This window comes from Xenia sp. Carnegie-2017, unplaced genomic scaffold, assembly GCF_021976095.1.
Source record: "Xenia sp. Carnegie-2017 unplaced genomic scaffold, XeniaSp_v1 HiC_scaffold_5, whole genome shotgun sequence".
NCBI lineage: Eukaryota > Metazoa > Cnidaria > Anthozoa > Malacalcyonacea > Xeniidae > Xenia > Xenia sp. Carnegie-2017.
This window is the reverse complement of record NW_025813515.1, coordinates 401019-428809: the sequence shown is the minus strand read 5'-3', so window position 1 is coordinate 428809 and position 27791 is coordinate 401019. Positions and strand designations below refer to the sequence as shown.

Genomic DNA, 27791 nt, shown 5'->3' with positions numbered 1-27791 from the left:
TGAAAGCCAACAATCAAAATAATCATATACGTAAAAAATTTATTTGTCTTTTCCAATCTGAGTAAATTCTATTTGACACGGTGTCTTTCCTGTTCACTTGCCTTTTCACAAACTGTTTTTACTGTTTAAAAACTGTTCATCTTTGATGTGGTTTCTTTTCACTGAAATTGAAAAAGTTCTTTAGATCTGGATTGTTTTTCAATTCTTTATTGGACCTCACAGTAGCATGCACTCGAACAGTGAGATTGGGAAATTTTTTGAGAATATACGCCTTGTGATCGCCAATCTTATAAAATGGTTCTGATTGAGGTTTTGGCCGTGGTCGATCGTTCCAATGTTGGTTAATATTTCGAATAAGTCTTAAACATTCTGTCCATGAAGAGTCATATGTAAAAATCTTTCCAGTCACCACGTCCGTTCTAAAATAATCATAAACATCACTGTCTATTTTACTTTTCCAATCTGAGGACTCGCTATTCAATTGTTTAACAACAATTGAGTGGGAATCATTTGTCTTAATTTGCTGAAGATTTCCAACTATACATAATAAGTCAAATTTCTCGTCATCCGACATAAGAAATGGATGTGTTAACGCCTCATTGGCTGATGGCCTGTCTTCGGGTTCTCGGTTTAACATCCACAACAAAAGGTTTTTCAGTATTTCATCCTTGATTTCGTCCAAGCCAACAGGAAGTCCATTTAACATATTGTCCAATCTATGCCGTTTAGTTCCAAACGGGTGTTTTCCTTTTGTTGCAATATAATATGTTACCATTCCTGCATTCTAAAAAGATTAACAATGTAATGATACAAATTGACTGTATACATGCATGTCGTGCAAATGGTTATATTCCTGCACCTACCATTACATCAGACTCTTTCTTGTACCGTCCTTTATCGACTGTATCTTTATCTTCACAATATGATTCAGGAGCAATCCAATACTCAGTTCCCGTGTTAGGCTTGCTTTCATATGTCGTACAATCATTATTCAATATTCGACTAATGCCAAAATCAGCTATCAGAAATTTGCCTTGTGAATCTCGAAGAACATTGGTGGGCTTTAAATCACGATGAAGAATAGGATTTAGGCCGCTATGAAGATCAGCTAATCCTTGCAAAATTTGTCTGAGAATTTCGGGAAGAGCTTTTTGAAGATCATGTAAAGTAGAAGATTCTACGAAACTCTCCAATGATTCTTCACATAAGTCTAATATCAAATATACATATTCTGTTCCAGTCTCTTCCTCTAGGAAAGAATAATTCACAACATATTTCGAATTTCTTGCGTTGAATTTATTCAAAATTTTCTTTTCGTGTAGAGCAAGCTGGCTGTAGCAATCTCGACGTATTTGTTTCACTGCTTTACCGTAACCATCCTTACCCAGTCCAAGATAAACACGTGTTCCATCACTTCCTTTGCCAATGCAAAACTCTTCTGAGAAAATTACTCGTACATTACCCACCACTTTAACCTCAACACTGGAATTGCGTCCATATTCAATCAACTTTAAAAACAATTCTCTATGTTTCGTTGATTCATCAATGTATTTCCACTCTTGCGACACCAATTCTAAAAAAATAGATAAAATATTACATTCAAGAGTGAAGGAAACGAAATTAATACGTCAAAATAGCTTAAACTTTCCCAATCAGGAAAGGATATTATTAGCTACCGCACATTTTTGAAAAAACCTATCAGCAACCATTAAACAAATCATAAGTTCTTTAATTGTACAATCAAATCTGGCAACATCTGAGGTTAGCTTATACCATACAATAAATCACAAAAACTTCTTTTTGCAGTAAATTCATATATTTTTTAAAGAAATAACCTTAAAATTTTGGAAAATATTAAATTTAAATTTCTAGAGCATATTTTTTAGAGTCTAAAATTTTTTTACAGCAGAAGATAACAAAACAGCTTCATTTAATTTTTCTTTCCATTCTCGACACTCACTATTTAGATACACTATCTTATGTTTGATATTAAATATGAACATTGAAGTTCGATCAACAGCAAAAAACCAACAATTATTCTCTCAAACTTTGTTTGAACATCGTTAAAGTGCCAATTAAACAAAAACTTTGCTAGTTACATAATATTTATATTGACCAGAACTTTGAAATGAATGCTTACTAAAACCTTTTATGTATGACTCTTTCATTCTAAAAATACTGAAGTGAAGTCCTTGCTAGTGCCAGTTTATCTAACTTTTGACATCATATTGCATGCAAAATGAGTCGCTGCCATGTTTTAAATACACATCATTTTCCTGACAACTTTAGGTTGATAATAGTAGGCAGTATTTTATATCATTACCACATCACAAAGAAAGACACTCTGCAAAGGTGAAGTAAAGTATTAGCAAATGTACCGAATAATTCTAGTTCTTATTATGCAATGTGACGTCACAAGATAGATGAATCGAACATAATAAAAGCTTCAATATCTTGAGAACGAAAAGAGATACGCATAAACTAGTAGAGAAGTTCCGTTGTCATATTAAAATTTCTACTCAAAAAAAGAATAACACAGGCTGCAAAATTTTCGTTTTATAGGTATTTTAAGCTGTAAATTATCTGACACGTACTGTTTCTCTTATTCACCTTGGTAAATTGAGCCTCGTTATCTTTATTTCTGCAAACTCAAGCCCTACCTCCTGTTTTTCTTATTCTCGGGCAACATTGCTGGTATTGTTTTCCTTTGCCAAATTGAAGATGGTTTTTGCATTTTTCAATTATTTTACTAAGCATATGATGGTTTATTTACAAGAAACAATTTGTCTGTCTTGTGTCTATTGTGCCAGGGTTTCCGTTATCGAGAAAATTTCTTTTTTGATGAAATTTTTACTCAGGTGGAAAAGGAATCATGCAATTCAATAAATATTTAACACCACAAAAAAAGTAAGCGATGTAAATTCTTATCACATCTTTCAGCCCTTTCGATAAGATTCTTGTCTGTTTTAGAAACATGTGACAGAAATCATGATTTTGTGGTGCTAAAGTATAAAATAATTGACAAGATAAACAACACAAACGATGCAAGCAAATGATCGAACTTCCGGCTTTGAATTTTGTAACATCTTTTTTGCATTTTATGTGGGATGCAGAACATTTCAATTTTCTTTGGCTACCACAATCACGTTTTACTAATTTGAAAAACTTTCTCGTATAATAGAACGCTCCTTTGGAGATCTCTTATAAATAAAGTTAAAGAGAGCAATTGAGCAAATCATTTCCATGCTTTCACATAAAATTTTCAAATCAATTTTATATCTAGCCATCTAACTGTCTATTTATTGGTCTATTTGTTTAACTATATTTGCATTATGTCAAATGTAGAATACGTTGGTATTCACAAGAAATAATTGGACCACAATTGAAAATATGAATACCCCCCTCTCCCACCCATTTAACACTCTAGTCTTGATCCTCTATACAGTGGTCCGTGCTACAATATCTGAGAAAACAGCCATTAAGCTCTGTAAGCAATATTTCATCAGCAAAGTTATTAAACACCCACTCCCCCAACCCACCAAAAGTTATAGTTTCGGCCCTCTATACAGTGGTCAGTGCTAAAATATGTAAGAAAACATGATACAGCCAGCGAGTTCTGTAAGCGATATTTAAGCGGTAGTGATACTCTTGCTCAATCGGGTGGCTTAAGTCGTAAGTAGCTTGAACTGATTGACGTGCACTTTTTAATGGAGGTCATCAAGCCAGTTGACAATCATCAATTAAGACACAGTTTGAATCATAAATGAGATTTTTGGAGTCACTTGCTCTTCTAATATAGTCCAAATAATTATATTTATTTATTTTGAGATCAGTGGGAGTAATTTTTTGAAATCAATAAATAAAGTCGTTGTTTTTATGTTTTGCGATTAGTAACGTTATTTGCTTATCTATTTTGGGAAATTTTCTAGTAGAAAAAACGGATACAGCAACTTTTATGCTCTATGCAAGTTTCAAAATACAATTTTAAGTAAAAGTATTGAAAATGTAATTCTAAGCTAGAAAATGATCTTTGTGGACTTTTGAATGATGTTCACACTGAAGAGGTAATCTCCAGTATACTTAGCAAGGAGAGAGCTCAAAAAAACTTGTAATTTTCTGTAAATTTAGAATTTAGAAAATCGTTTAATAAATGTGAAATTTAATGCTACATTTGTCATAATGAAAATTTCAAATAGCCTTCTTTTTATTGTCGAACCTTGAGAATTCACATCCTCAAGTTGGCTCATTTTCCATATGATTTCGAAGGATTTTTCTTACAATGAACAGGAATTCTTATTTATTGAAGTATATTGAGCAAGTTGATTTGATGGTGGCCGTTCTTTGCCTAATTTTCAATGTATTAGCTAGGTAATGTACGCATGGTGGTGCAAACGTGAAGTATGACAGTATATCCAAAAGATAGTTTGTTGAGAAGTTTTTATGATTAGACAAGCAGAATACAAATAAACGTTCTTAAAAAAAAATAGATTGCATGATGTCATTATCACCTCATGTCTCATCTTAATTTCAACTGACTATAATGTGCTTCAAGTACAAATTGTGGAGTGACAAGATTTTACTGTCATGATTAAAACAGATGAAACCAGCCGCAAATGTTACCATTCAGTGTTGCTTAGACATGTGATGAAAAAAACTCATATATTTCATAATATTTGTTAATGTAAAATGTTGATTGAAGACTGTATTTAAAGAAAATTAATGGTGATGTTTTTTCAATTGTTTCAATACTTTCGATGCTGTTAGCTAGGAGCAAAAAACATAATTTCCACCTGGAAAAAAATTATACTCCGACTAATCTCCTGTACTCTAATAAAGAAAATAGTAATTATTGTAATCAAACACGAGCAATTTTAAAACAGATGGTCTAACCTGAACACTTCTAAAATCCAGGGATTGATCTAGATGGTGTACATTATTTTCAAGATTTGTTTTAAAAGGTTTTAGTCTATTTTTTATAATCCTTTTTATTTAATGGAACTTATGAAATGTAGTCAATTTGAGTATTTTATAAAAAGAGTTGCGCCACTTTGCTCCTACGCAGTATTCATTGTGATAAACAAAGACTTGTCAAGTTGTGCTGAGCACTGCCGTCTGGTACACAGTACATTAAAATTATTTGTCGTTCGCAAAAGGAAAATTTAACCCGTCGATACAGTACTGAACATACGTAATAAGCGAACGTTTGGACTCCGAAAGTACAACACTGCATACATACATCATGCATATTATCAAATAATATAAATCTTCATAAAAACACAAAAATACTAATCAAATGACTTGAATTTTGATACAATACAAAACAAATATGCTTAAGTTATGCAATATATATGATATAAAATAAAATTGAAAGGCATACCTTGTTCTGTATTTTCAACACCAGGAGAATTTCCGACATCTTTAGCATTAGCATCATCACTACTTGTGATTTCTACGAACAATTTTTAAAAAAGCGTTATCCACACAAGCTGTGTATTTTTATTTTGAGAACAAGTAAAAAAATGAATTTACAGCTAGCGCTCGAAAAGAAATAACACAAATAAATAGGAAAGTTGTTTTGGATAGTAGCTTTTTAAAGCTATATATTTCATTTCCTTTTGCTCAGTAGCTCCAAAATCTCATATACATATATTACGCACTGTTTTGCATGACAGACATTTTCAAGTAATAAAATGACCTTAGAATTGAAAATATTGAGGGTGCAGTATATATTTTCACGTAATGGACCAGCTTTCATCAGGCGTAATTGTACAAATAAATGTAGATAAATAAACTTCATGAATTACGACTGCCAAAGAGTAATTTGGTAAAACACATGACAATAGACACTCTGTATATAGTAAAAATTTATCTAGATCCCATCTATTAGCGAGATGGCTTGTGAGAATAGAGAAATTCTGTCTGTGGATAACTCGCGAAAGTTAAAGAGATTTCGACAACAAAAGTCAGGATATTAGTTCACAAACGAGTAATGGTAGCTTGGCCGACTGATTTTGTGAAAATAATGAACCAAGTGATGAAGATTTCTATTTATTTACTGACATTTTGAACCATAACTGTTCTGGCTAGTGAAATATCAGACTCAAATTTAGTTGTAAGTATCCGTTGAGCTTTTAATTTAATTAATTCCTAGCAAAACTTGATAACTGTTATGCCGATATATATCATTTGTATATAATATATAATATCATTATATAATTAAATTTTACAATGAAATAATAAATGTTAATTTCCTTTGTGTAATTTGGAATAGAAAAGGGGGCTCTATTGATATTGACAACTGGAGTTAGGCATTCATTGCAACTTTTCATCTTTACAAATTGGTTGAGCACAACTACAAAAACTATCCAAGGCTGCAACAATGTTTATCAAATGTTAATATGGAATACTAGCACAAATTATTTATTTTTAATTTTTATTTTCTCATTTCTTGATTTAGGTAGAGGTTCTAATTGGTAAAGGGAAAGCAGAAAACATCCCAACAATGAACTAATGTGGAGAAGTTAAATTACATATTGACACAATAAAGAGTAGTTTGAACTATCCGTATGTATTTTTAACTTAATTGAATTTATTTACTTTATGGCTGTGTTTAACATAATTATGTGAGTATTCTAATCATGTTTTACGTACAGTTGTTGAAGAATTGTTACCTGAACAAGTTGTGTGTCTAAAATGCTGTTAGATTCCAAATCCATGAAGGCATATGACCCATAATTGGCACAATGTCCAGGCGAATCACATCTTCCATCTCCTCCAAGGTTAATGTTCAGAGAAAGTCTGATTGACTCTAGAAGATGCTTTTGGTGCATATGCGAAACACTTGAAACACTGGGTATCAAATACGCTGTTTGAATGTAGCTATATGTACGCTCTGACAGAAATTGTATGCCTGAGTGATGAAGGAATTGAAGAAATTTGCTGGGGCTACTACCACTAAACAAGATTCTGGCAGAAAAGACCAAGTTACCTAAAGGCATTCGCCCAAGCAGAGGTTTGCTATTCCAGTCTCGAACATAACCACAATGACATTTTACTAGTACGTTAATCATACTACCAGTCGTTTTCGTCACAATGGAACAGCTTTCACTACAACATGGGCATTGACTCATGCACTAACTTTCTCAGGCAACTATAAAACACTATGTATTTTCTCTCATTTTGAGCATCTTCCCTATAACATAAAAATTACCATCAGAATCAGAGAGATGAACGTAACGTTCTGAGAAACACATAACAAAGAAAAGCAATGTAAGGAATAGTCAGGTGACTGGATAGTTGGTACTAACGTCGCATTGTCACTGTCGGATTCTTCATTTTCGCTTAACTCATTTGAGCATTGAGAGTCTGATCCATTGTAGCTATTGCTCATCGTCGACGTGCTTTCTGTATCAGACCATACAGCGCTATCCTTAAAATGTTCAGTTTCACATGACGTCGTCTGTGTGTTGTGATTTTCGTTGAAATGAAGTCAACCTCTGTACCTTAGCATAAAAGTATCGTATTGCTGGATTTTTCACAAAAATCAAAACGGCCGAAATGGAAAGTCTGTACATCTACTTATCATATTTGGCACTTTTGTTTAAGTGGTTCTTGACCTTACATGTTTTTGCGGACAGATTGTTATGGCTGCTTGGCATTTCACATTGCGCTTCTAAGGTACGTTAAGGACTTTTCTATGAGTTAAAATAACACAGAAAAGATCAAACGACATTAGTCTGAATTAGTTACCACTGTATATGTTTGTGTTTCGCTGTCTACATATATTTTGACATCTTTTATCTTAGACAAACTTCCTTTGAGGTAAAACGCACAAACATTTTGAGCCCATGTCGACACATCGTGGTCGTCGCCCACAAGAAAGTCGTCATGTTCTACAAGAACATCGTCAATAATCTAATTGTCTTCAATTTGGTAATACTATATAGCTTAGTTTTTGATAAATGTAAACGAATATTGCTAACTATAACTATAATATTCACCTCTTGCCTTCTTCTCTTCTCAAATGCAATTCTAACATTTGTTGGCTGCTTCCTTTTAGATGCTACACTTGTGGGTTCCACAGAGTATTCAAAAATCGTGGGTACAGCATCCTTCTTAAGGCGAAGCCGTCCTGCTGTCCATCTTACTGATTGCATCGCTTCAAAATTTTGCACGAGGCACGAACTCTCGAAATGTTGCGAGCACAATTTTGAGCTCTTTGTTGGCTTCCAATTTTTGCGTCGGATTTTTTCAATCCAAATATCTCGTATGCGCTTGTTTTCGGGAAACGAAAAAAAAGAAAGAAACCTTTTGCTGCGTTTGGTGATTCTTAGAAGAACCGTTTTTACAAATAAATGCGGCTCAATAAACCATATTTTCAATGCTAAATTGTCGTGTTGTTAAGAAGTTACCAATATATTTTGAACGAAGCGCGCAATTGACCGCGTTTAGCTAATGTCAACTATTACGTCACAATGACCTTTTTCCAATCGGTAGCCGTCGTTAGATCGTCGGGCATTTTCAATACGTTATCAGTAAAGCAGCAACTTTAAACCTTTATATCTTCAAAAATATTTATCCTTTGAGTCTCAAACTTTGGTGAATTATCAGTTGGAGATATACCTTTATGTAAAGTACAAAAATAACAATCCGAATTTTATGTTGCATGTGTCTTTTAAGACAAGATATTATATTTACAAAAATATGTTAAATTACTACTAAAGGAGGCGATGTCAAATGGATTATATGATAAGGAAGTTAGGAAGTAAAATAAAGAGAAATTAAAAGAGGTTAAGTGGAATGGAGTTTCCTTATATTTATTGATTAGAAGGCTCTCATGAATGAAGAGTTCATAAGAATCGTTAGACGAGGAGATTATTTTAAAGTCGTCTAAGTTTGGGGTGTGTCCAGTTGCGTTAATGTGAGCAAAAATGCTTGATAACGCATGGTGGGAAACGTTGTTGCCTGTAAGGGGGGATATTTCCAAGTGCTCCGAAAATCTGGTGTGTAGATGACGTGTGGTTAACATAGATTTTAATGTCTTGCAGCGCACTCGTTTATAAAGTAAAGATCTGTAAAGATTAAGCTATAAAACTTTTTTCAATTTAAGTGGTAGGAATCAATAAAGGAGTTTTTTTGCATATCGTTTGAAATACTGATGTGCAATTGTTTTCATTTTAGCTAAAACGTTGTGCAAGTTGCACATTGCACACCATTAACTCGCACACTGGGCAGTATATTTTGTAAGTCATTAACTAACAACTAACTCTTGTATAAACTACAAATGTTCCTGAATCTTTGTTCTTGAAAGCCTGTTTCAACGTCACCTTTACATGACCTGAATGCATTGTAAACAAAAAAAAATTAGACAAAAATCCTCATCATCTTTTGTTTTCAATGCATTTGGGTCATGTAAAGTGTGACATTTGAAACACTTGTAAATGAAAATTGTAGTTTTTAGAAGAGTTAGTTTTTAGTTGATGATTTACAAAATATACTTCCATTACATTTTGTTCTTAATTTACAAGTTTTGTTCATACATGTTTCATATACAAGTTGTACATTTTAAGTGCATACGTAAAGTTGAGCATTTTATGTGTTTGACGTACATACTGTATGTTTTACGATTTTCAACTTAATAGATAACCCAATTACACACAAAAGGGTTGATTTTACCCTTCCATTTACTCTTAGTGAATTTTACTCCAAAAATTGGGTGATTCTGTGTAACATTAGTTTACCATAATTTTAGTGGTAATTTTTACCCCCAGTAAAATTTTACCTCAGTAGAAATATGGGACAATTTTTACCCCATATTAGAATTTACTCCTTTGTTTACCCCTTACTAGTGGGGTAATTTTTGCCCCCTGAAATTTACTCTGTGCGTCAATGTAGTTTCAATAATTTATTAGTAGCAAAATAGCAGTTAAACATTTCATACAGACCACGATTTGATATTATGTAGACACATGTTTTGTCAAGCCTTTGCTATCTTTATTGATCAAATCATTTATTTATGCTTTATCTCAAGCAAGTTGATAAAACTTGATCTCAGCAAACAAATACATTATAGGTCTAATTTTAACTTGTAATAAAGTTTCTACTTTCATCCTGTGATTTAAAAACTAAACGAAACTTACCTTAAGTTTTAGTTTGATTTGAATTCTACAAGTCATCAGCGTGGAGTGGAAGAGTTGTACGAGAGAGTATACGCATGCGCAAATAAAACATGGTTGTGTAATTTAGATATAATATGGTTAGAAAATAATTCTACATAAAACCATTGCAAATTTAGCCTTTCGTGCATAGAATTTAGGTGTAGTTTCTTTGACGTAAAGTATGAACTTATAGTTTCCTAATTATTTATACATAATTTCCCTTTTTTAAGTCACATTTGAGACAAAAATTGCCAGTGCTATGAAAAACAAACACCCTCATATTGATCACCAATATAATGTGTGGCATTTGTCTAAATCTGTCAGAAAAAACTAAAAAAGAAGGCTAACATTAAGGGAAATGATGACTTGACCCATTGGATTAAGTCCATTTCTAATCATCTTTGTGGTGCTCTGCAAGTTGTAACAAGAATGCCGAAGAATTGGTGGAAAAATCTATCCTTAACCAACAACAAGCATTTCTGGAGAGGGAACACATACTTTCATCAATGTTGCTACCAACAATTAACAGAAAGACAAACAAGCAGAAGAAGTGGTTATCTCCTACTTCACAAGCATATATTGCTGCAGAGAAGGTGATTTGTGACGAGAGGCTTCTAAAAGACCTGCGGAAGCTATCTGAGTTTTGTCACACAGGAGAGTTGGAGGTTTACCATTCCCTTTTACTGAAATACTGCCCAAAGCGAGAGCATTTTTCATTTCCTGGAATGGTAGCCCGAACTCACAGATCACAACAAAAATATTAACCGTGATAAAGCAGTCATTAAGTCAGGGACAAACAAAGGGCAAGACCGTTACACAATGATTTTTGCTAAAACAAAGAAGCAATGGGTTGTAAAAGCAATGAAAGAAAAGAAAGAATACCAGTACGTTGATATACTACTTGCAGAGGTTGTGAATGCATGCAAAACTGAGAAGATTGAACTTGTACATCATGGCGAGAACTTCCAAAGTACATTTCTAAATCGTGTCTACCCACGAAAGAAGTACTTGTAAAGGAACATCAGTCTAGATTTGCATAAAATGTCAGTGGTGAATATAATATGATGTGGCATTAGTGAAGACAACTTTTGTACATTCATTCTTAAATATTAACATAGCAAAACCAGCATAGTGGAAGCCTTCAAATTGAAATTCCTCTGCAGGGCCAGGTGGAGGAAATGTTTCTCTAATGCGAGTAACTCCACATGATGGCAAGACGACTCTTACTTCTCTACCCAAGATACCCCAGCACCATCTTGTCAACTGTCTATATGCAATATGGCGGTACAGTTTGTCTTCGGGCCCATCATATGCTACCTCATATTGCTGCTTGTACAGGTAGCAAGCTGTTTGTAAAACCCACCTGTTAAGACAAACAGGCTCAAAACCAGGATGTTGTGTAATGCACAAAGGGACTTCAGTGGTCTCGTTCGTTTCTACTGCCTCTACATTTTTGTCACAAATATTGCAAAACTTTTTACAGCATAAACATTCCTCGTTATTGTCCATTATTTGGAAGTTACCACATTGACACCTGAATATGTCAAAAGAAAGGATCTTGAAAAGTAAATGTCTATATTTCAAAAACGATTGTATCTTACAATAAAAACTTTAAAATCTGATGTATTATGTGTGTGTGGACGTGGTCAACATCAAAAACTGAAAACGTTTTTTCGAGATCGAAACAGTGGTCTAGAATAATATACATTTTATTACTCACCATTCAAGATTGTCGCGCCGAGGTTCATCCTCAATATACACAAATTCCTGTTCTTCGTTGTCCTCAAACTGGTGAGCTTCTTCGTGTTCATCGGCCAGCCATTCGGGCTCAAACTGATATGGCCGAATATTGTTTGCTGGATTGTCTTCCATTTCACTCTCGATTGGTGAATTAGGACGTGGTTCTTCCAAAAAAGCCATTATAAGCGATTGTTTTGTTTTTTGTGCTAGGCTGTGCGTTATCATTTTACTTTGTTGTAAACTGTAAATCGGTTTGACGATACGACGTCAAAATAATTTCCGCTGACGCTTTCTGTGCCCACGCTGCTAAACCACAAAACAGGTCAAATAGCGCACTCGAAGACGCGATTTTGTCAAAAATAAAATAGCTGATGTAAAAATTTCAAAATATAGTAACCTTTGCAGAAAAATGGAACTTTTAAGACGAAAATTATGTGAGGGTGGAGTTCCCCTTTAACCAATACTTGTCTTGATAGTTATCGTTTTGATACTTTTGCCAAATTTGCAGAATAAAACGCGTTTTTCAACACAAAATTTAACAATATTAATGCTCCATGCTGGCATTTGTTTATTGTATTATAATAAACTAGCGAGGTAGGAACATCTTATGACGTCACGACCATTTGTAAAACTTCGCATCCAGGGGCGAAATTTAGCGTTAAATTTAAACAACTTATACCAAACCAAAACAGCTCAATCTTACACGAAAATGTTTCTAAGAATGTATATTTTTTATTTGGCGAAAAAACGATGGGGTGAAATTTAGTCGGAGTTGCACTTTAACAAATTATCATTATCGCTAATGAGCAACCAACATTATGTTGTATATAATACCTACAAACTTACCAAAATATTTTGATGACAGAGAAACATGAGCATGATTTAATACTGGAAATTTACTCTGAGTTTTTTGAGACTCATATTCTTCAGTTTCTTCGTACATCCTACGAAACTTGCTCAAAGACGCAGTGGGATGAGTATGGTCTTCACCTGGCACATTCAGTTTTCGAATTTCCAGAGCTTTTTCGTGAAACTCTTTAGCTTCGTCGTACTTTCCAGTTTTTTCAAAGACCAATCCAAGATTGTGCAAAGATGCAGCGACATCAACATGATTTGGACCTAACGATCGTTTTCGAATTTCTAGAGCTTTTTCGTAAAACTCTATAGCTTTGTCGTAGTATCCAGTATCATAATACACCAAACCAAGAATGTTTAAAGACGCAGCGACATCAACATGATTTGGACCTAACGATTGTTTACAAATGTCTAGAGCTTTTTCGTAAAACTCTATCGCTTTGTTGTACTTTCCAATATCATAATACACCATACCAAGATTGTGTAAAGACGCAGCGACATCAACATGATTTGGACCTAATGATTGTTCTCGAATTTCCAGAGCATTTTCGTAAACCTCTTTAGCTTCGTCGTACTTTCCAGTTTTTTCAAAAACCAAACCAAGATTGTGTAAAGAGGCAGCGACTTTAACATGACTTGGACCTAAAGATTGTTTTCGAATTTCTAGAGCTTTTTCGTAAAACTCTATAGCTTTGTCGTAGTTTTCAGTATCATAATACACCATACCAAGATTGTTTAAAGATGTAGCGACGTCAACATGATTTGGACTTAACCATTGTTTTTGATTTTCCAGAGCTTTATTAATCTTCTTGGAACCAAAAGTATTTTACAATCACTTTTCACAGCACTAAGTAACTGTACAAATTTTCAATTTCACACAAACTTTGAACTTCATACTACAATTAAATATAGTTTATTATTATTAAATCATTTCTTCATTAATTCTTTTATAGCCTGATGAAACAGTTCAACTGATACATTCCACACAACCAGAATACAAAAAAATTTTCATGACAGATGACGTTTAAGTCAAATTTCAGGCCAAAAGAAAAACAAGTTTGCAATAAGAAATGACTTTTTATCTGGTATTCACTGCAACCATGTTTGCACAAAAAATACATGCTCAAAACAAAGAGTTTTACTCAAGATAACACTATTAGAAATGCATCCAATGTTAAGGCAATATAAACTTCCTTTATGAAAATACCATGAATTATGAACATTTCCAAAGACTAAAGTCTCCCCAATCAATGGACTATTCTAATTTCTTCTAATTACTTAATGCTACCTCCGCTATTCATTGCAAAATTAATTTATTAAAACGACGGTTACCTCCTCAGCTAAAAGTTTCATATGCTGATCAACCAATTTTGTTCTTTGAGCATCATCTAATGTCACTGGGTTGTTTTTTATGTCATAAGCTTTCAGTATGTATTTATTTTGCTCAGATTCTCCAAGACCAATCCATTTGACAGAAGCCAATTTATTTTTTTCACTCAGGTCAGACAACCCCTTTACTTCATCTGCAACAATGGATAAATTTGTCAAGGCTTTCATCATAGCAAATTCTTGATGGGTAACAATCCTTAAACCCTTATTGATGATACTAATGTGATTTTCATATTTCATTCACTTGATTTAAAAAATTCTGAGCTAAATAGATTATATCCGTGTGACCCCCGTAATCTGGGTGGTGGTTTGGGGACTTTTGGTGGATTACATGAGGGTAGGGGTGACTCTGAATTATTAGATTGATATTTTCTTTTGACAGAAGCAACTTTGTTGCTTTTCCATTTCTGAAAAAAGCATAATGTCAGTTGTGAAGAAGCTTTTGAATAATTTCAAAACATGCAGTATCAGACATATTTTTTGAAAATTTTACAGACATTATAACATCAAGTGTTACAATAAAGCAGCACCAATTACTGTGTTTCACAGCCTATAACTCTGTACATAAAGGATGTCTATTGTATATCACAACACATTATAAGAATGTCATTTTTGAAAAAAAGGAAAGTTTAAAGTAGAACTTCATACTGTGGAATAGAAATACAAATTTAGGGATGTGATTGAGATACGTATGGCTTTGATTTGATAGCGTTGGTTTCATTGTTGGTTTACTGCTTACAGAAAAATTTTTAAAAGACGGCTGACAACTAAAGAAGAGGTCTTCTCACCTTGACTTTGTCCGCAGGCAACGACGTTTCTTCGGCGGCTGTTTTTATCAGCTCAAAGCAAAGAGTAGATTTCATGCCATTCTCAAAATAGTAATTAAGAGCATCAATTTGCTCTCTTGAAAATTTGTTGTATTTTTCAGGTCTGTTGTTCATTGTATTTAAATAATCCTTGGTATAGATTATTAGTGTATGTCTGGAAACAAAAATGGCGACGATCTCAGATATTATTATCATTATGTGTAGAACAGTGTACAACAACATCATACCGCATCCATTATTAGATAGCACAGAAAGAAATCTAAGTTGGCTATCTTCCGCACTATAAAGTTTAGAACTCTGAGTTATACACATTTAGAATGAGCGAAACGAGTGCAAGACCAGACTTTTAAGCTGCGTGTTATACCGGATTCACTCTTTATTTGCTGAAAAGGCTTCGTTTGTTTTTTAATTGCCTTTGTTTAGTCTCTTCAGATAATTAATGTTTACTAAATTCAGAGCTTAAGTCCATTTAATTGTGCTTTTGGCATTAACCATTATCACTGCCTTTTAATACTCTAATAAACGGGATCTTGGTAATATTGAAACTCTAGAAATACCATTTACTATCGTATAAGAGTTTTATTTTGTATTTTATAAAGTTGACTTTAAATGTCATGCGTCTTCAACAAAAGCAATTGAGAATAAAATTTAAATAATCAGATATTATATCATTCAATAATGTAAGCTAGATGCAGAAATGTGATTATGTATCATCCAAATACGTCGTCAAAAGTGTTTTGCTACTTTACATCTATAAAATAAATCCTTTAACTACCGTATCGTTGACTTGTTAATTGTTTTCCTGTCAGTAAACTTTTCATCGTGGTTCGCTTTCATTAAAAACTGAAAAAGTTCTTAAGTTCTGGGTTGTTTTTTAATTCGTCAATTCACCAGACAGCCGCACGTACCCAAACTGGGATTTCAAAAAGAACTCCCTAGGATCATCGACTTTATAAAATGGATGGTTTTTGTACTGGTCGCAATCAATCAATCTTTCAATGACAGCCAACAATCAAAATAATCATATACGTAAAAAATTTACTTGTCTTTTCCAATCTGAGTTAATTCTATTTTACACGGTATCTTTCCTGTTCACTTGCCTTTTCACAAACTGTTTTTACTGTTTAAAAACTGCTTATTTTTGATGTGGTTTCTTTTCAGTGAAATTGAAAAAGTTCTTGAGATCTGGATTGTTTTTCCATTCTTCATTTGACCTCACAGTAGCATGCACTCGAACAGGGAGATTGGGGAATTTTTTGAGAATATACGCCTTGTGATCGCCAATCTTATAAAATGGTTCTGGTTGAGGCTTTGGCCGTGGTCGATCGTTCCAATGTTGGTTAATATTTCGAATAAGTCTTAAACATTCTGTCCATGAAGAGTCATATGTAAAAATCTTTCCAGTCACCACGTCCGTTCTAAAATAGTCATAAACATCACGGTCTATTTTACTTTTCCAATCTGAGGATTCACTATTCAATTGTTGAACGACACTACACAGGGGATCATTTGTCTTAATCTGCTGAAGATTTCCAACTTTACATAATAAGTCAAATTTCTCGTCATCCGACATAAGAAATGGATGTTTTAACGCCTCGTTAGCCGATGGTCTGTCTTTGGGTTCTCGGTTTAACATCCACGATAGAAGGTCTTTCAGTGTTTCATCCTTGATTTCCTCCAAGCCAACAGGTTTTCCATTCAGCATGTTCATCAGTCTATACGGTTTAGTTCCAAACGGGTGTTTACCTTTTGTTGCAATATAATAAGCTACCATTCCTGCATTCTAAAAAGATTAACAATTTAATGTTACAAATTGACTTTATACATGCATGTCGTGCAAATGGTTATATTCCTGCACTTACCATTACATCAGACGCTTTCTTGTACCGTCCCGTATCAACTGTATCTTTATCTTCACAATATGATTCAGGAGCAATCCAATACTCAGTTCCCGTGTTAGGATTGCTTTCATGTGTCGTAGAATCGTTTTCCAATATTCGACTAATGCCAAAGTCAGCTATAAGAAAGTTGTCTTGTGTGTCTCGGAGAACATTGGCGGGCTTTAAATCACGATGAAGAATAGGATTCGGGCCGCTATGAAGATCAGCTAATCCTTGCAAAATTTGTCTAAGAATTTTGGGAAGAGCTTTTTGAAGATCATGTAAACTAGAAGACTTGACAAAACTCTCCAATGATTCTTCACATAAGTCTAATATCAAATAAACATATTCTGTTCCAGTCTCTTCCTCTAGGAAAGAATAATTTACAACATATTTCGAATTTCTTGCGTTGAATTTATTCAAAACTTTCTTTTCGTGCAGCGCAAACTGGATGTAGCTATCTCGACGTATTTGTTTCACTGCTTTACCGTAACCATCCTTACCCAGTCCAAGATAAACACGGGTTGCACCACTTCCTTTGCCAATGCAAAACTCTTCTGAGAAAATTACTCGTACATTGCCCACCACTTTAACCTCAACACTGGAAATGCGTCCATATTTAATCAGTTTTAAAAACAATTCTCTATGTTTCGTTGATTCATCAATGTATTTCCACTCTTGCAACACCAAGTCTAAAAAAATTAGATAAAATATTACATTCAAGGGTGAAAAAAACGAAATTAATACGTCAAAAAGCTTATAAACTTTCCCAATCAGGAAAGGATATCATTAGCTACCGTACATTTTTGAAAAAACTTATCAACAACCATTAGACAAATCATAAGTTCTTTAATTGTAAAATCAAATCTGGCAACATTTGAGGTTAGCCTATACCATACAATTAATCACAAAAACTTCTTTCTGCAGTAATTTCATATATTTTTTTTAGGAAATAACCTTACGTTTTTCGAAAATTTTAAATTTAAATTTTGAGAGCATATTTTTAGAGTCTAAGAATTTGTTTACAGCAGAAGATAACAAAATAGCTTCATTCAATTTTTCTTTCCATTCTCGACACTCGTCTTTTAGATGGACTATCTTATGTTTGATACCAAATATGAACGTTGAAGTTCGATCAACAGCGAAAACTCAACAATTATTCTCTCAAACCTTGTTTGAACCCCATTAAAGTGCCAATGAAACGAAAACTTTGCTAGTTAAATTATATTTACATTGACCAGAGCTTTTCAAATGAATGCTTTCTAAAACCTTTTATGTATGACTCTTTCATTCTAAAAATACTGAAGTGAAGTCCTTGCTATTACCAATTTATCTAACTTGTGACATCATATTGTATGAAAAATGAGTCGCTGCCATGTTTAAAATACACTTCATTTTCCTGACAACTTTACGTTGATAATAGTAGGTAGTATTTTATATCATTAACACATCACAAAGGAAGAAACTCTGCAAAGTTGAAGAAAAGTTTTAGCAAATGTACCGAATAATTCGTATTCTCAATATACAATGTGACGTCACAAGTTAGATGAATCAAACATAATAAAACTTTCAATATCTTGAGAACGAAAAGAGATACGCATAAGATAGTAGAGAAACTTCGTTGTCATATTAAAATTTCTGTTCAATTAAAGAATATAACAGGCTGCCAAACTATCGTTTTATAGACATTTTATGCTTTAACTCTAAATTATCTGACACGTACTGTTTCTCTTATTCACCTTGGTAGAGTGAACCTCATTATCGATATTTCTGCAAACTCAAGCCCTACCTCCTGTTTTTCTTATTCTCATGCAACATTGCTGGTATTGTTTTACCTTTGCCAAATTGAAAATGGTTTTTGCAGTTTTCAGTTATTTTATTAAGCATATGATGGTTTATTTACAAGAAATAATTTGTCTGTCTTGGGTCTATTGTGTCAGGATTTTTGTTATCATGAAAATTTTCATTTTAGAAACATGTGAAAGTAATCATGAGGTTGTAGTGCTAAAGTATAATATAATTGACAAGATAAGCAACACGAACGATGCAAGCAAATGATCGAACTTCCGGCTTCAATATCTGAGGAAGCATGATATAGCCATTAAGTTCTGTAGGCGATATTTCATTAGCAGCGTTATTAAACACGCACTCCCCCATCCAACTAAACGTTCTATTTTCGATCCTCTATATAGTGGTCAGTGTTACAATATCAGAGAAAACATGATACAGCCATTGAGTACTGTAAGCGATATTACAGCAGCAGCGTTTTTTTAACATTATCTCCCCTCGCCACTAAAAGTTCTAGTTTCGGTCTTCTATACAGCGGTCCGTGCTACAATATGTGAGAAAACATGATACAGCCCTTGAATTCTGTGAGCGATATTTCAGCAGCAGCGTTTTTAAAGACCCCCCCCACCCACCCAACTAAACGTTTTATTTTCGTCCCTCTATATAGTGGTCCGTGCTACATTATTTGAGAAAACATGATTCAGACATTGAGTTCTATTAGCGATATTTCATCAGCAACGTTTATAAACACGCCTTCCACAAACTACTAAAGTTATAACTTCGGCCCTCTATATAGTGGTTGGTGCTACAAGATCTGAGAAACAATGATACAGCCGTTGAGTTCTGTAAGCGATATTTAAGCAGCAGCGACATTCTTGCTCAATCTTGTGAATTAAGTCGCAAGTGCCTTGAGCCGATACAAGTGCACTTTTCAATGGAGGTTATTTAGCCAGTTGACAATCATTAATTAAGACACAGTTTGAATCATAAATGACATTTTTGGACTCACTTGCTATTCTAATATAGTCCAAATAATTACATTTATTTATTTTGAGATCGATGGGAGTAATTTATTGAAATCAATGAATAAAGTCGTTGTTTTTATGTTTTGCGATTTGTAAAGTTATTTGCAAATAATCATAAACTACTTAATGATGAAATCGAAATCTGTTAAGATTAAACCTAAAACTTAATAACAATAATCACTAAGTTATCATAAGATGTTGAAGTAAAGCTGTAGGAGGTGAATAAATTATGATGACAGAGAAGAAAAACAAATTTACCCCACCTCACTAAAATTTATAGTTTTGGTTCTCTATACAGTGGTCCGTGCTACAAAATCTGAGGAAACGTGATACAGCCATTGGGTTCTGTGAGCGATATTTTCAGCAGCAGTGTTATTAAAAATGTTCTCACCCACCTCACTAAATGTTATCGTTTAGCCCTATCTACAGTGGTCCGTGCTACATTATCTAAGAAAACATAATACAGCGATTGAGTTCTGTAAGCGATATTTTAGCAGCGCTATTAAACACCCCCTCCCCAAACCCAAAAAAGTTATAGTTTTGGTCCCCTATTAAGTAGTTCGTTTTACAAAATCTCAGAAAACATGATACAGCCATTAAATTCTGTAAGCGATATTTTCGCAGCATCGTTATTCTTACTCAATCGGGTGGCTTATGTCGTAAGTGGCTTGGTCTGATTGACATGCACTTTTTAATTGAGGTTATTAAGCCTATTGACAATCGTCAATTAAGACACAGCTTGAATCATAAATGAGATTTTTCGACTCTCTTGTTTTTCTAATATAGTCCAAAAAATTATATTTATTTATTTTGAGATCAGTAGGAGAAATTTTTTTAAATCAATGAATAAAGTCTTTGTTTTTATGTTTTGCATTAGTAACGTTGTTTGCTTATCTATTTTGTGAAATTTTCTAGTAGAAAAAACTGATACAGCAACTTTTATGCTTTATGCACCTTTCAAAATGCAATTTCAAGTAAAAAGTATTCAAAATTCAAATCTAACCTAGAAAATGATCTTTGTGGACTTTTGAATGATGTTCACACTGAAGAGGTAATCTCCAGTATACTTAGCAAGGATAGAGTTGGAAAAAAACTTGTATTTTTCAGTAAATTTAGAATTTAGATGATCGTTTAATAAATGTGAAATTTAATGCTACATTTGTCATAATGAAAATTGTAAATAGCTTTCTTTTTATTGTGGAACTTTGAAAATCCACATCGTCAAATTTGCTCATTTTCCATATGAGTTTGATGTATTTTATTACAATGAACAGGAATTCTTATTTATTGAAGTATATTGAGCAAGTCGATTTGATGGTGGCCGTTCTTTGCATAATTTTCAATGTTATTAGCTAGGTAATGTATGAATGGTGGTGCAAATGTGAAGTATGACAGTATATCCAAAGGATAGTTCGTTAAGAAGTTTTTATGATTAAACAAGCAGAATGCAAATAAACGTAACTTTGAAAAAATAGATTACATGATGTCATTATCACCTCATGTCTCCTTTTAATTTCAACTGACTGATAATGTGCTTCAAATATAAATTGTGAAGGGTCAAGATTTTACTGTCATGGTTAAAACAGAAAAAATCAGCCGCAATTGTTACCATTCAGTGTTGCTTAGATATGTAATGAAAAAATTAATATATCTTATAAAATTTGTTAATGTAAAAGGTTGATTGAAGAATGAATTTGAAGTAATTTTTTATTAGAACTTGGACTTGGTGATGATTTTTTATATGTTTCAACACTTTCGATGCTGTAAACCAGTAGCAAAAAAAATTAATTTCTATCTGGAAAAAGTTATACTCCAACTAATCTCCTGTACTCTAACAAAGAAAGTAGTAATTAACGTAATCAAACACTAGCACTTTTAAAACAGTTGGTCTAACCTGAACATCTCTTAAATGCAGGGTCGACCTGCATGGTGTACATTACGTTAAGATTTGTTTTAAAAGCTTTTAGTCCATTTATTATAATATTTTTTCTTCAATACAACTTATGAATTGTAGTCAATTTGAGCACTTTATAAAAAGAGTTGCGCCACACTTTGCTGCTACGCAGTATTTATAGACATAAACAAAGACTTATCAAGTTCTGCTGAGCACTGCCGTCGGCACACAGTACATTTAAATTAGTTGCCGTTCGCAAAAGGAAAATTTAAGTCATTAATACAGTATTGAACATACGTAATAAACAAACGTTTAGAGTCCGAAAGTGCAACACTGTATACGTACATTATGCATATTATCAAATAATATAAATCTTCATAAAAGCACATAAATACCAATCAAATGACTTGATTTGTGATACAATACAAAACAAATATGCTTAGGTTTTGCAATATATATAAAATAAAATAAAATTGAAAGGCATACCTTGTTCTTCTGTATTTTCAACACCAGGAGAATTTCCGACATCTTTAGCATTAGCATCATCACCACTTGTGAATTCTGTGAACAATATTTTAAAAAGCGTTATCCACACAAGCTGTGTATTTCTATTTTGACAACAAGTAAAAAAATGAATTTACAGCTAGCGTTCGAAAAGAAATAACAAAAATAAATTTGAAAGTTTTGGACAGTAGCTTTTTAAACCTATAAATTTCATTTCGTTTTGCCCATTAGCTCCAAAATGTCTTATACATATATTACGCACTGTTTTACATGACTGACATTTTCAAGTAATAAAATGACCTTACAGTTGGAAATATTGAGAGGGCAGTAAATATTTTTACGTAATGAACCAGCTTTCATTAGGCGTAAGATTACCAACAAATGTAGATAAAGAAACTTCATGAATTACGACAGCCAAAGAGAAGTTTGATAAAATACAAGACAATAGACACTGTATATAGTAAACATTATTTATCTGGATTAAATGTTTACTATATACGGAGTGTCTATTATCTTGTGTTTAACCAAAACTTCATGAAGCAAACAGCAAGTGTTTTGTAAAACCAAAATAAAAACAACACAAAAAATCATGGTATGAATGTAAGTCAAAAAAGAACACTCGAAAAGTGGGTTTTATTATCTAGGTGACACAATTTCAAACTATTTATTTTCAGATGGCAAAAACTAGAGGAGTTAAAGCCAGTCCTTGCAAAACAGAAAAGATAGAAAAAGAAAAGAAAACTTCGTTTCAGGTCAAATAATACCATATAGCTACTTGATTTTTTATTAACCTCGCCTGCTCGGTCTTTATTAGGAAATCTCAGACCTCTGTTTTTAGCACAAACCTCACCCTAATGGGCTCGGTCAGTACAAAAAACATCAGTCAGATATTTCTCCGTAAAGACCTCACACTCGATTATTAAGGGCGTTGTAATGAATTCAGACAAGTGTTAACGAACAGTTGTCGCCAATCTCAGTCGAGTTTCTTAGTAATTATAAGAAAAAGTTGCTAAAGTCCGTTGCTGTTGACTGTCTGTTTTGAGGATAAGGAAACTATTACAACTTTATGCAATTTTATGCAACCTGTCAAAAAACCAAAATTGTAAGCAGACACAGACATTAACACATTTTTTAGCGTTGTTGTTTAATTACTGATGGATGTAAAAGAAAAGTCTGGAAATATTTAATCATGCATTGTCGTCATACATAGTATATATATATATTCAAAAGTTTCCTAAAGAATACGCAAGCACCCAAAAGCGTAGAAAATAGACGAATTTTGTTCCTAAACAGAGCAAATGAATGGTTGCTTAATTAATAGCTACTTCGAAGTTCGAATTCATTTCTCGTTGACGATTCTTTCCTTTAATGTATATTGAATCCTTTCCGAATCACTCAATTTGTTCAGAAGGCTGCCTTTCCTTACGGAGTCGAGGCAATTAAGAGAGTTCGGTCAAACATTGAAATTTTATCGCTATATGTGGCTTGTTTACTCCTACCTAGGCGCTATACTTTCATTAAACAATCAACTCGTCGTCGCAAATTATTATCAGTTATGAAAAGAAGTTGAACTGTATTCCTGGAAAATAGATGAGCGTAAGGAATAAACAAGGGAAGAAGTGATCGAATTGATTGAAAAAATCATGTGCAACACCTTTATACATAATGACTGTAATTGCTATAATAATATTTGGCATCAATGTCAGTCACGCTATGTCAATGTAGTTTCAATAATTTATTAGTAGCAAAATAGCAGTTGTACATTTAATACAGACCACGATTTGATAATATGTAGACACATGTTTTGGCACGCTTTTGCTATCTTTATTACTCAAATCATTTATTTATGCTTTATATTAAACAACTTGATAAAACTAGATCTCAGCAAACAAATACATTATAGGTCTAATTTTAACTTGTAATTAAATTTCTATTTCCACTCCTGTAATTTAATATCTGTGACATGTATAAACGACATAAAATTTTCTTGCTGCAAAAAGTAATACACTGAAAATGGCATAGCATGCTGAAATATGTCTGTTTTAAAATCATCCTGATTTTATTCTAATGTTTGTCAATCTTTCAGTTTATGATTTTTTGAATACATAATTTTCACAGAGCTGGGTTTGGTGGAATAATAATTTTTCTAAGATGTCAAATACTCAAGTGTGTTTCATTTTTGATACCTTTATATTATAAGATGATCTTTAAAATTTTAAATTTATTCTTTAATTCTATGAGTCACTTTGAAATAGACACCAGGTATATGGAATATTTTTATCTCTAAATTGGTGCAATGTTGTATTTGAATCTTACAACTAACAATAAGTTTATAGCTGTTATATATCTTGAGCAATGTTTGTTTCATTAAAATGTTTTGTTTCCATCTCACTGTTCTTTAGAGCGGGATTTATGTACATGTTTTTAGTTTATAGGTAGATTTTTGAATTATTCTTTTGGTTGATTAATGTAAATATGAATCCCAACTGCGTTTTAATTATTGCTTTGGCTCTTTTCTTTGTCTACAACTAAAATGAATAACCCAGTCTTCACATAAAACAATTTGTATGTCAATGAACCACTAAAATCTAGGACCCTAGATTCATTATGGCCAAATTTTTTTGTATTCTTATATGAAATTTGTATGTATACGTAGCCGAGTGAAATATATTAAAAGCCATCAATAAACTACGGATCTCAAATAGTTCGAGTTAGACATAAAAAACATGAATTGAATATGACAGTAATATTAATGCCTTTGTCATTTATGTACCTTTTGATTTGACGGATGAAAGACTTAGTCCCAGTATATTTTCCCTAAAGAACTGATTCTCCAGTTCAGTAATGTCTTTATATAGAAAATGGTTAATAGTTACGATATTCTCAGCAACTCCGTGAATATTACAAGTTACAACAACACCTGTGGTCGAGACATCAATGCAGAAAGCTTCATCGTCAAGAGTTTCACATTTTCAAGCTTATTTTAATAATCGAAGTGTCCAACATTTAGCACAAGAGCGCCAGAATACATTTGACTACTATTTATATTCATAGCTGTCGGCGTCAAAAAACTTCGTTGATGAACTTTATGACAAAATTGCGTCGTCCAAAGATTTATTAACCAATATTTGTATTGATAGTTATCTTTTGGATACTTTTGACAAATTTTTCGGAATAAAACGCGTTTTTCGACACAAAATTTTAAAAAATTGATGCTCCATGCTGGCATTCGTTTATAGTAATATAATAAACTAGCGAGGTGGGAACATCTTATGACGTCACGACCCATTTGTAAAAATCGCATCCGGTGGCTAAATTTAGCGTTAAAATTAAACAACTTATACCAAACCAAAAATGCTCAAATATACAACAAAATGTTTCTAAGAATCTTCATTTTTTATTTGGAGAAAAAAATATGGGGTGAAATTTGTCTGGAGTTGCATTTGAACTAAATATCATTATCGCAAATGAGCCACCATCATTATGTCGTATATAACACCTACAAACTTACCAAAATCTTTTGATGACAGAGAAACATGAGCATAACTTGGAACTGGAAATAAACTCTGGGATTTCTGAGACTCATATATTTCAGTTTCTTCAGTGACCTGAGTATGGTCTTCACCTGGCACATTCAGTTTTCGAACTTCTACAGATTTTTCAAAAAATTTTTTAGCTTTGTCGTGTTTTCCTGTTTTATCATAAAGCAAACCGAGATTTTTTAAAGATGCAGCGACATCATTATGATTTGGACCAAAGGTTTGTTTTCGAATTTCCAGAGCTTTTTTGTAAAACTCTCTAGCTTTGTCGTAGTTTACAGTTTTTTCAAGCACATTACCAAGATTGTTTAAAGACCCAGCAACATCAACATGATTTGGACCTAACGATTGTTTTCGAATTTCCAGAGCTTTTTCGTGAAACTCTATAGCTTTGTAGTAGTTTCCAGTTTCACAAAACACCAATCCAAGATTGTTTAAAGACGCAGCGACATCAACATGATTTGGACCTAACGATTGTTTTTGAATTTCTAGAGCTTTTTCGTGAACCTCTAAAGCTTTGTCGTAGTTTCCAATTTTATAAAGCACTAAACCAAGATTGTTTAAAGAATCAGCAACATCAACATGACTTGGACCTAACGATTGTTTTCGAATTTCCAGAGCTTTTTCGTAAAACGCTATAGCTTTGTCGTAGTTTCCAATTTTATAAAGCACTAAACCAAGATTGTTTAAAGAATCAGCAACATCAACATGATTTGGACCTAACGATTGTTTTTGAATTTCTAGAGTTTTTTCGTAAATCTCCATAGCTTTGTCATAGTTTCCAATTTTATCATACACCACACCAAGATTGTTTAAAAACATTGCGACATCAACATGATTTGGACCCAACGATTGTTTTCGAATTTCTAGAGCTTTTTCGTAAATCTCCATAGCTTTGTTGTAGCTTCCAGTTTTTTCAAGCACATTACCAATATTGTTTAAAGACCCAGCAACATCAACATGATTTGTACCTAACGATTGTTTTCGAATTTCCAGAGCTTTTTCGTGAAACTCTATAGCTTTGTAGTAGTTTCCAGTTTCACAAAACACCAAACCAAGATTGTTTAAAGACGCAGCGACATCAACATGATTTGGACCTAACGATTGTTTTCGAATTTCCAGAGCTTTTTCATGAAACTCTATAGCTTTGCAGTAGTTTCCAGTTTCACAAAACACCAAACCAAGATTGTTTAAGGACGCAGCGACATCAACATGTTTTGGACCTAACGATTGTTTTCGAATTTCTAGAGCTTTTTCGTAAATCTCTATAGCTTTGTTGTAGCTTCCAGTTTTATCATACACCACACCAAGATTGTTTAAAGACGTAGCGACATCAACATGATTTGGACCTAACGATTTTTTTTGAATTTCTAGAGCTATTTCATAAATCTCCATAGCTTTGTCGTAGTTTCCAGTTTTATCATACACCACACCAAGATTGTTTAAAGACGTAGCGACATCAACATGATTTGGACCTAACGATTGTTTTCGAATTTCCAGAGCCTTTTCATGATGATTTTTAGCTTTGCTATACTTCCCAGTGTCATGGTATAAAAGACCGAGGATACTAAAATACCAAGCTTTGTCATTACTAGATTCTTCTGATTTAAATTTATCCAATAATTCAAGAGCAAGATCGTATTTTCCAAAATGTCTTAATCTGTCAACAAAATATTTGAAAACTTGTAAAGTATTCACGTTGATTTTTGTCTTGTTGGTCTTTAATAATTGAAGAATGTTTTCAAGATGTGGCATCAATTTGCTTTCGTCGTCTCTCTCTTTAAACATGTAAAGTGCTTGAGCTACTTGGTCTACGTTTGATTGAAGAGAAGGCAATTTGCGACTTTGCTCTATTTTGCATTGTTTATTTAAGTGTTCAGATTGGTAAACAATAATTGCTTTGTGAACAATGCGATGTAGGCTAATGTCATTATTTTCTGAATGCAAGAACAATGAGCAGTCCTTTAAACAATGACATATATCTTCCTTTGAGTGTTTGGCATCAATTTCTTGAACATAAAAAACAATAATGTCTCGTGGTATAGGATCAGACGATATCACGGAAAAAAAGTTAATAATAATTGCCAACATTGAGGATTCTTCAGCATTTTGTCTGACAGCTAAAAGTGAAGCTTGTAACATACTTCTAGGATATACCGAGTTAAATTTAACAAAAGTGGCGTCCATGTTTTC

General features: G+C 33.2%; 1 protein-coding gene and 2 long non-coding RNA genes across 3 annotated transcripts; 1 reads left to right on the top strand and 2 right to left on the bottom strand.

Annotated features, from left to right (window-relative positions):
• Positions 1–85: 85 nt before the first annotated feature.
• LOC124456460 (serine/threonine-protein kinase/endoribonuclease IRE1-like) lies at positions 86–25952 on the bottom strand (the record flags this gene model as incomplete). The annotated part of the gene is made up of 5 exons (XM_047006905.1): positions 86–784; positions 864–1573; positions 5378–5449; positions 22042–22116; positions 25571–25952. Coding segments are annotated over 5 exons (1887 nt in total), but the record flags the coding sequence as incomplete, so codon positions are not given.
• LOC124456493 lies at positions 7646–7999 on the top strand. Its single transcript, XR_006952313.1, has 2 exons — positions 7646–7677; positions 7806–7999. It is a non-coding gene; the product is annotated as an uncharacterized LOC124456493 (long non-coding RNA).
• Positions 14235–15114, bottom strand: LOC124456492. Its single transcript, XR_006952312.1, has 2 exons — positions 14930–15114; positions 14235–14275 (listed from the first exon to the last, which is right to left on the bottom strand). It is a non-coding gene; the product is annotated as an uncharacterized LOC124456492 (long non-coding RNA).
• Positions 25953–27791: the final 1839 nt, after the last annotated feature.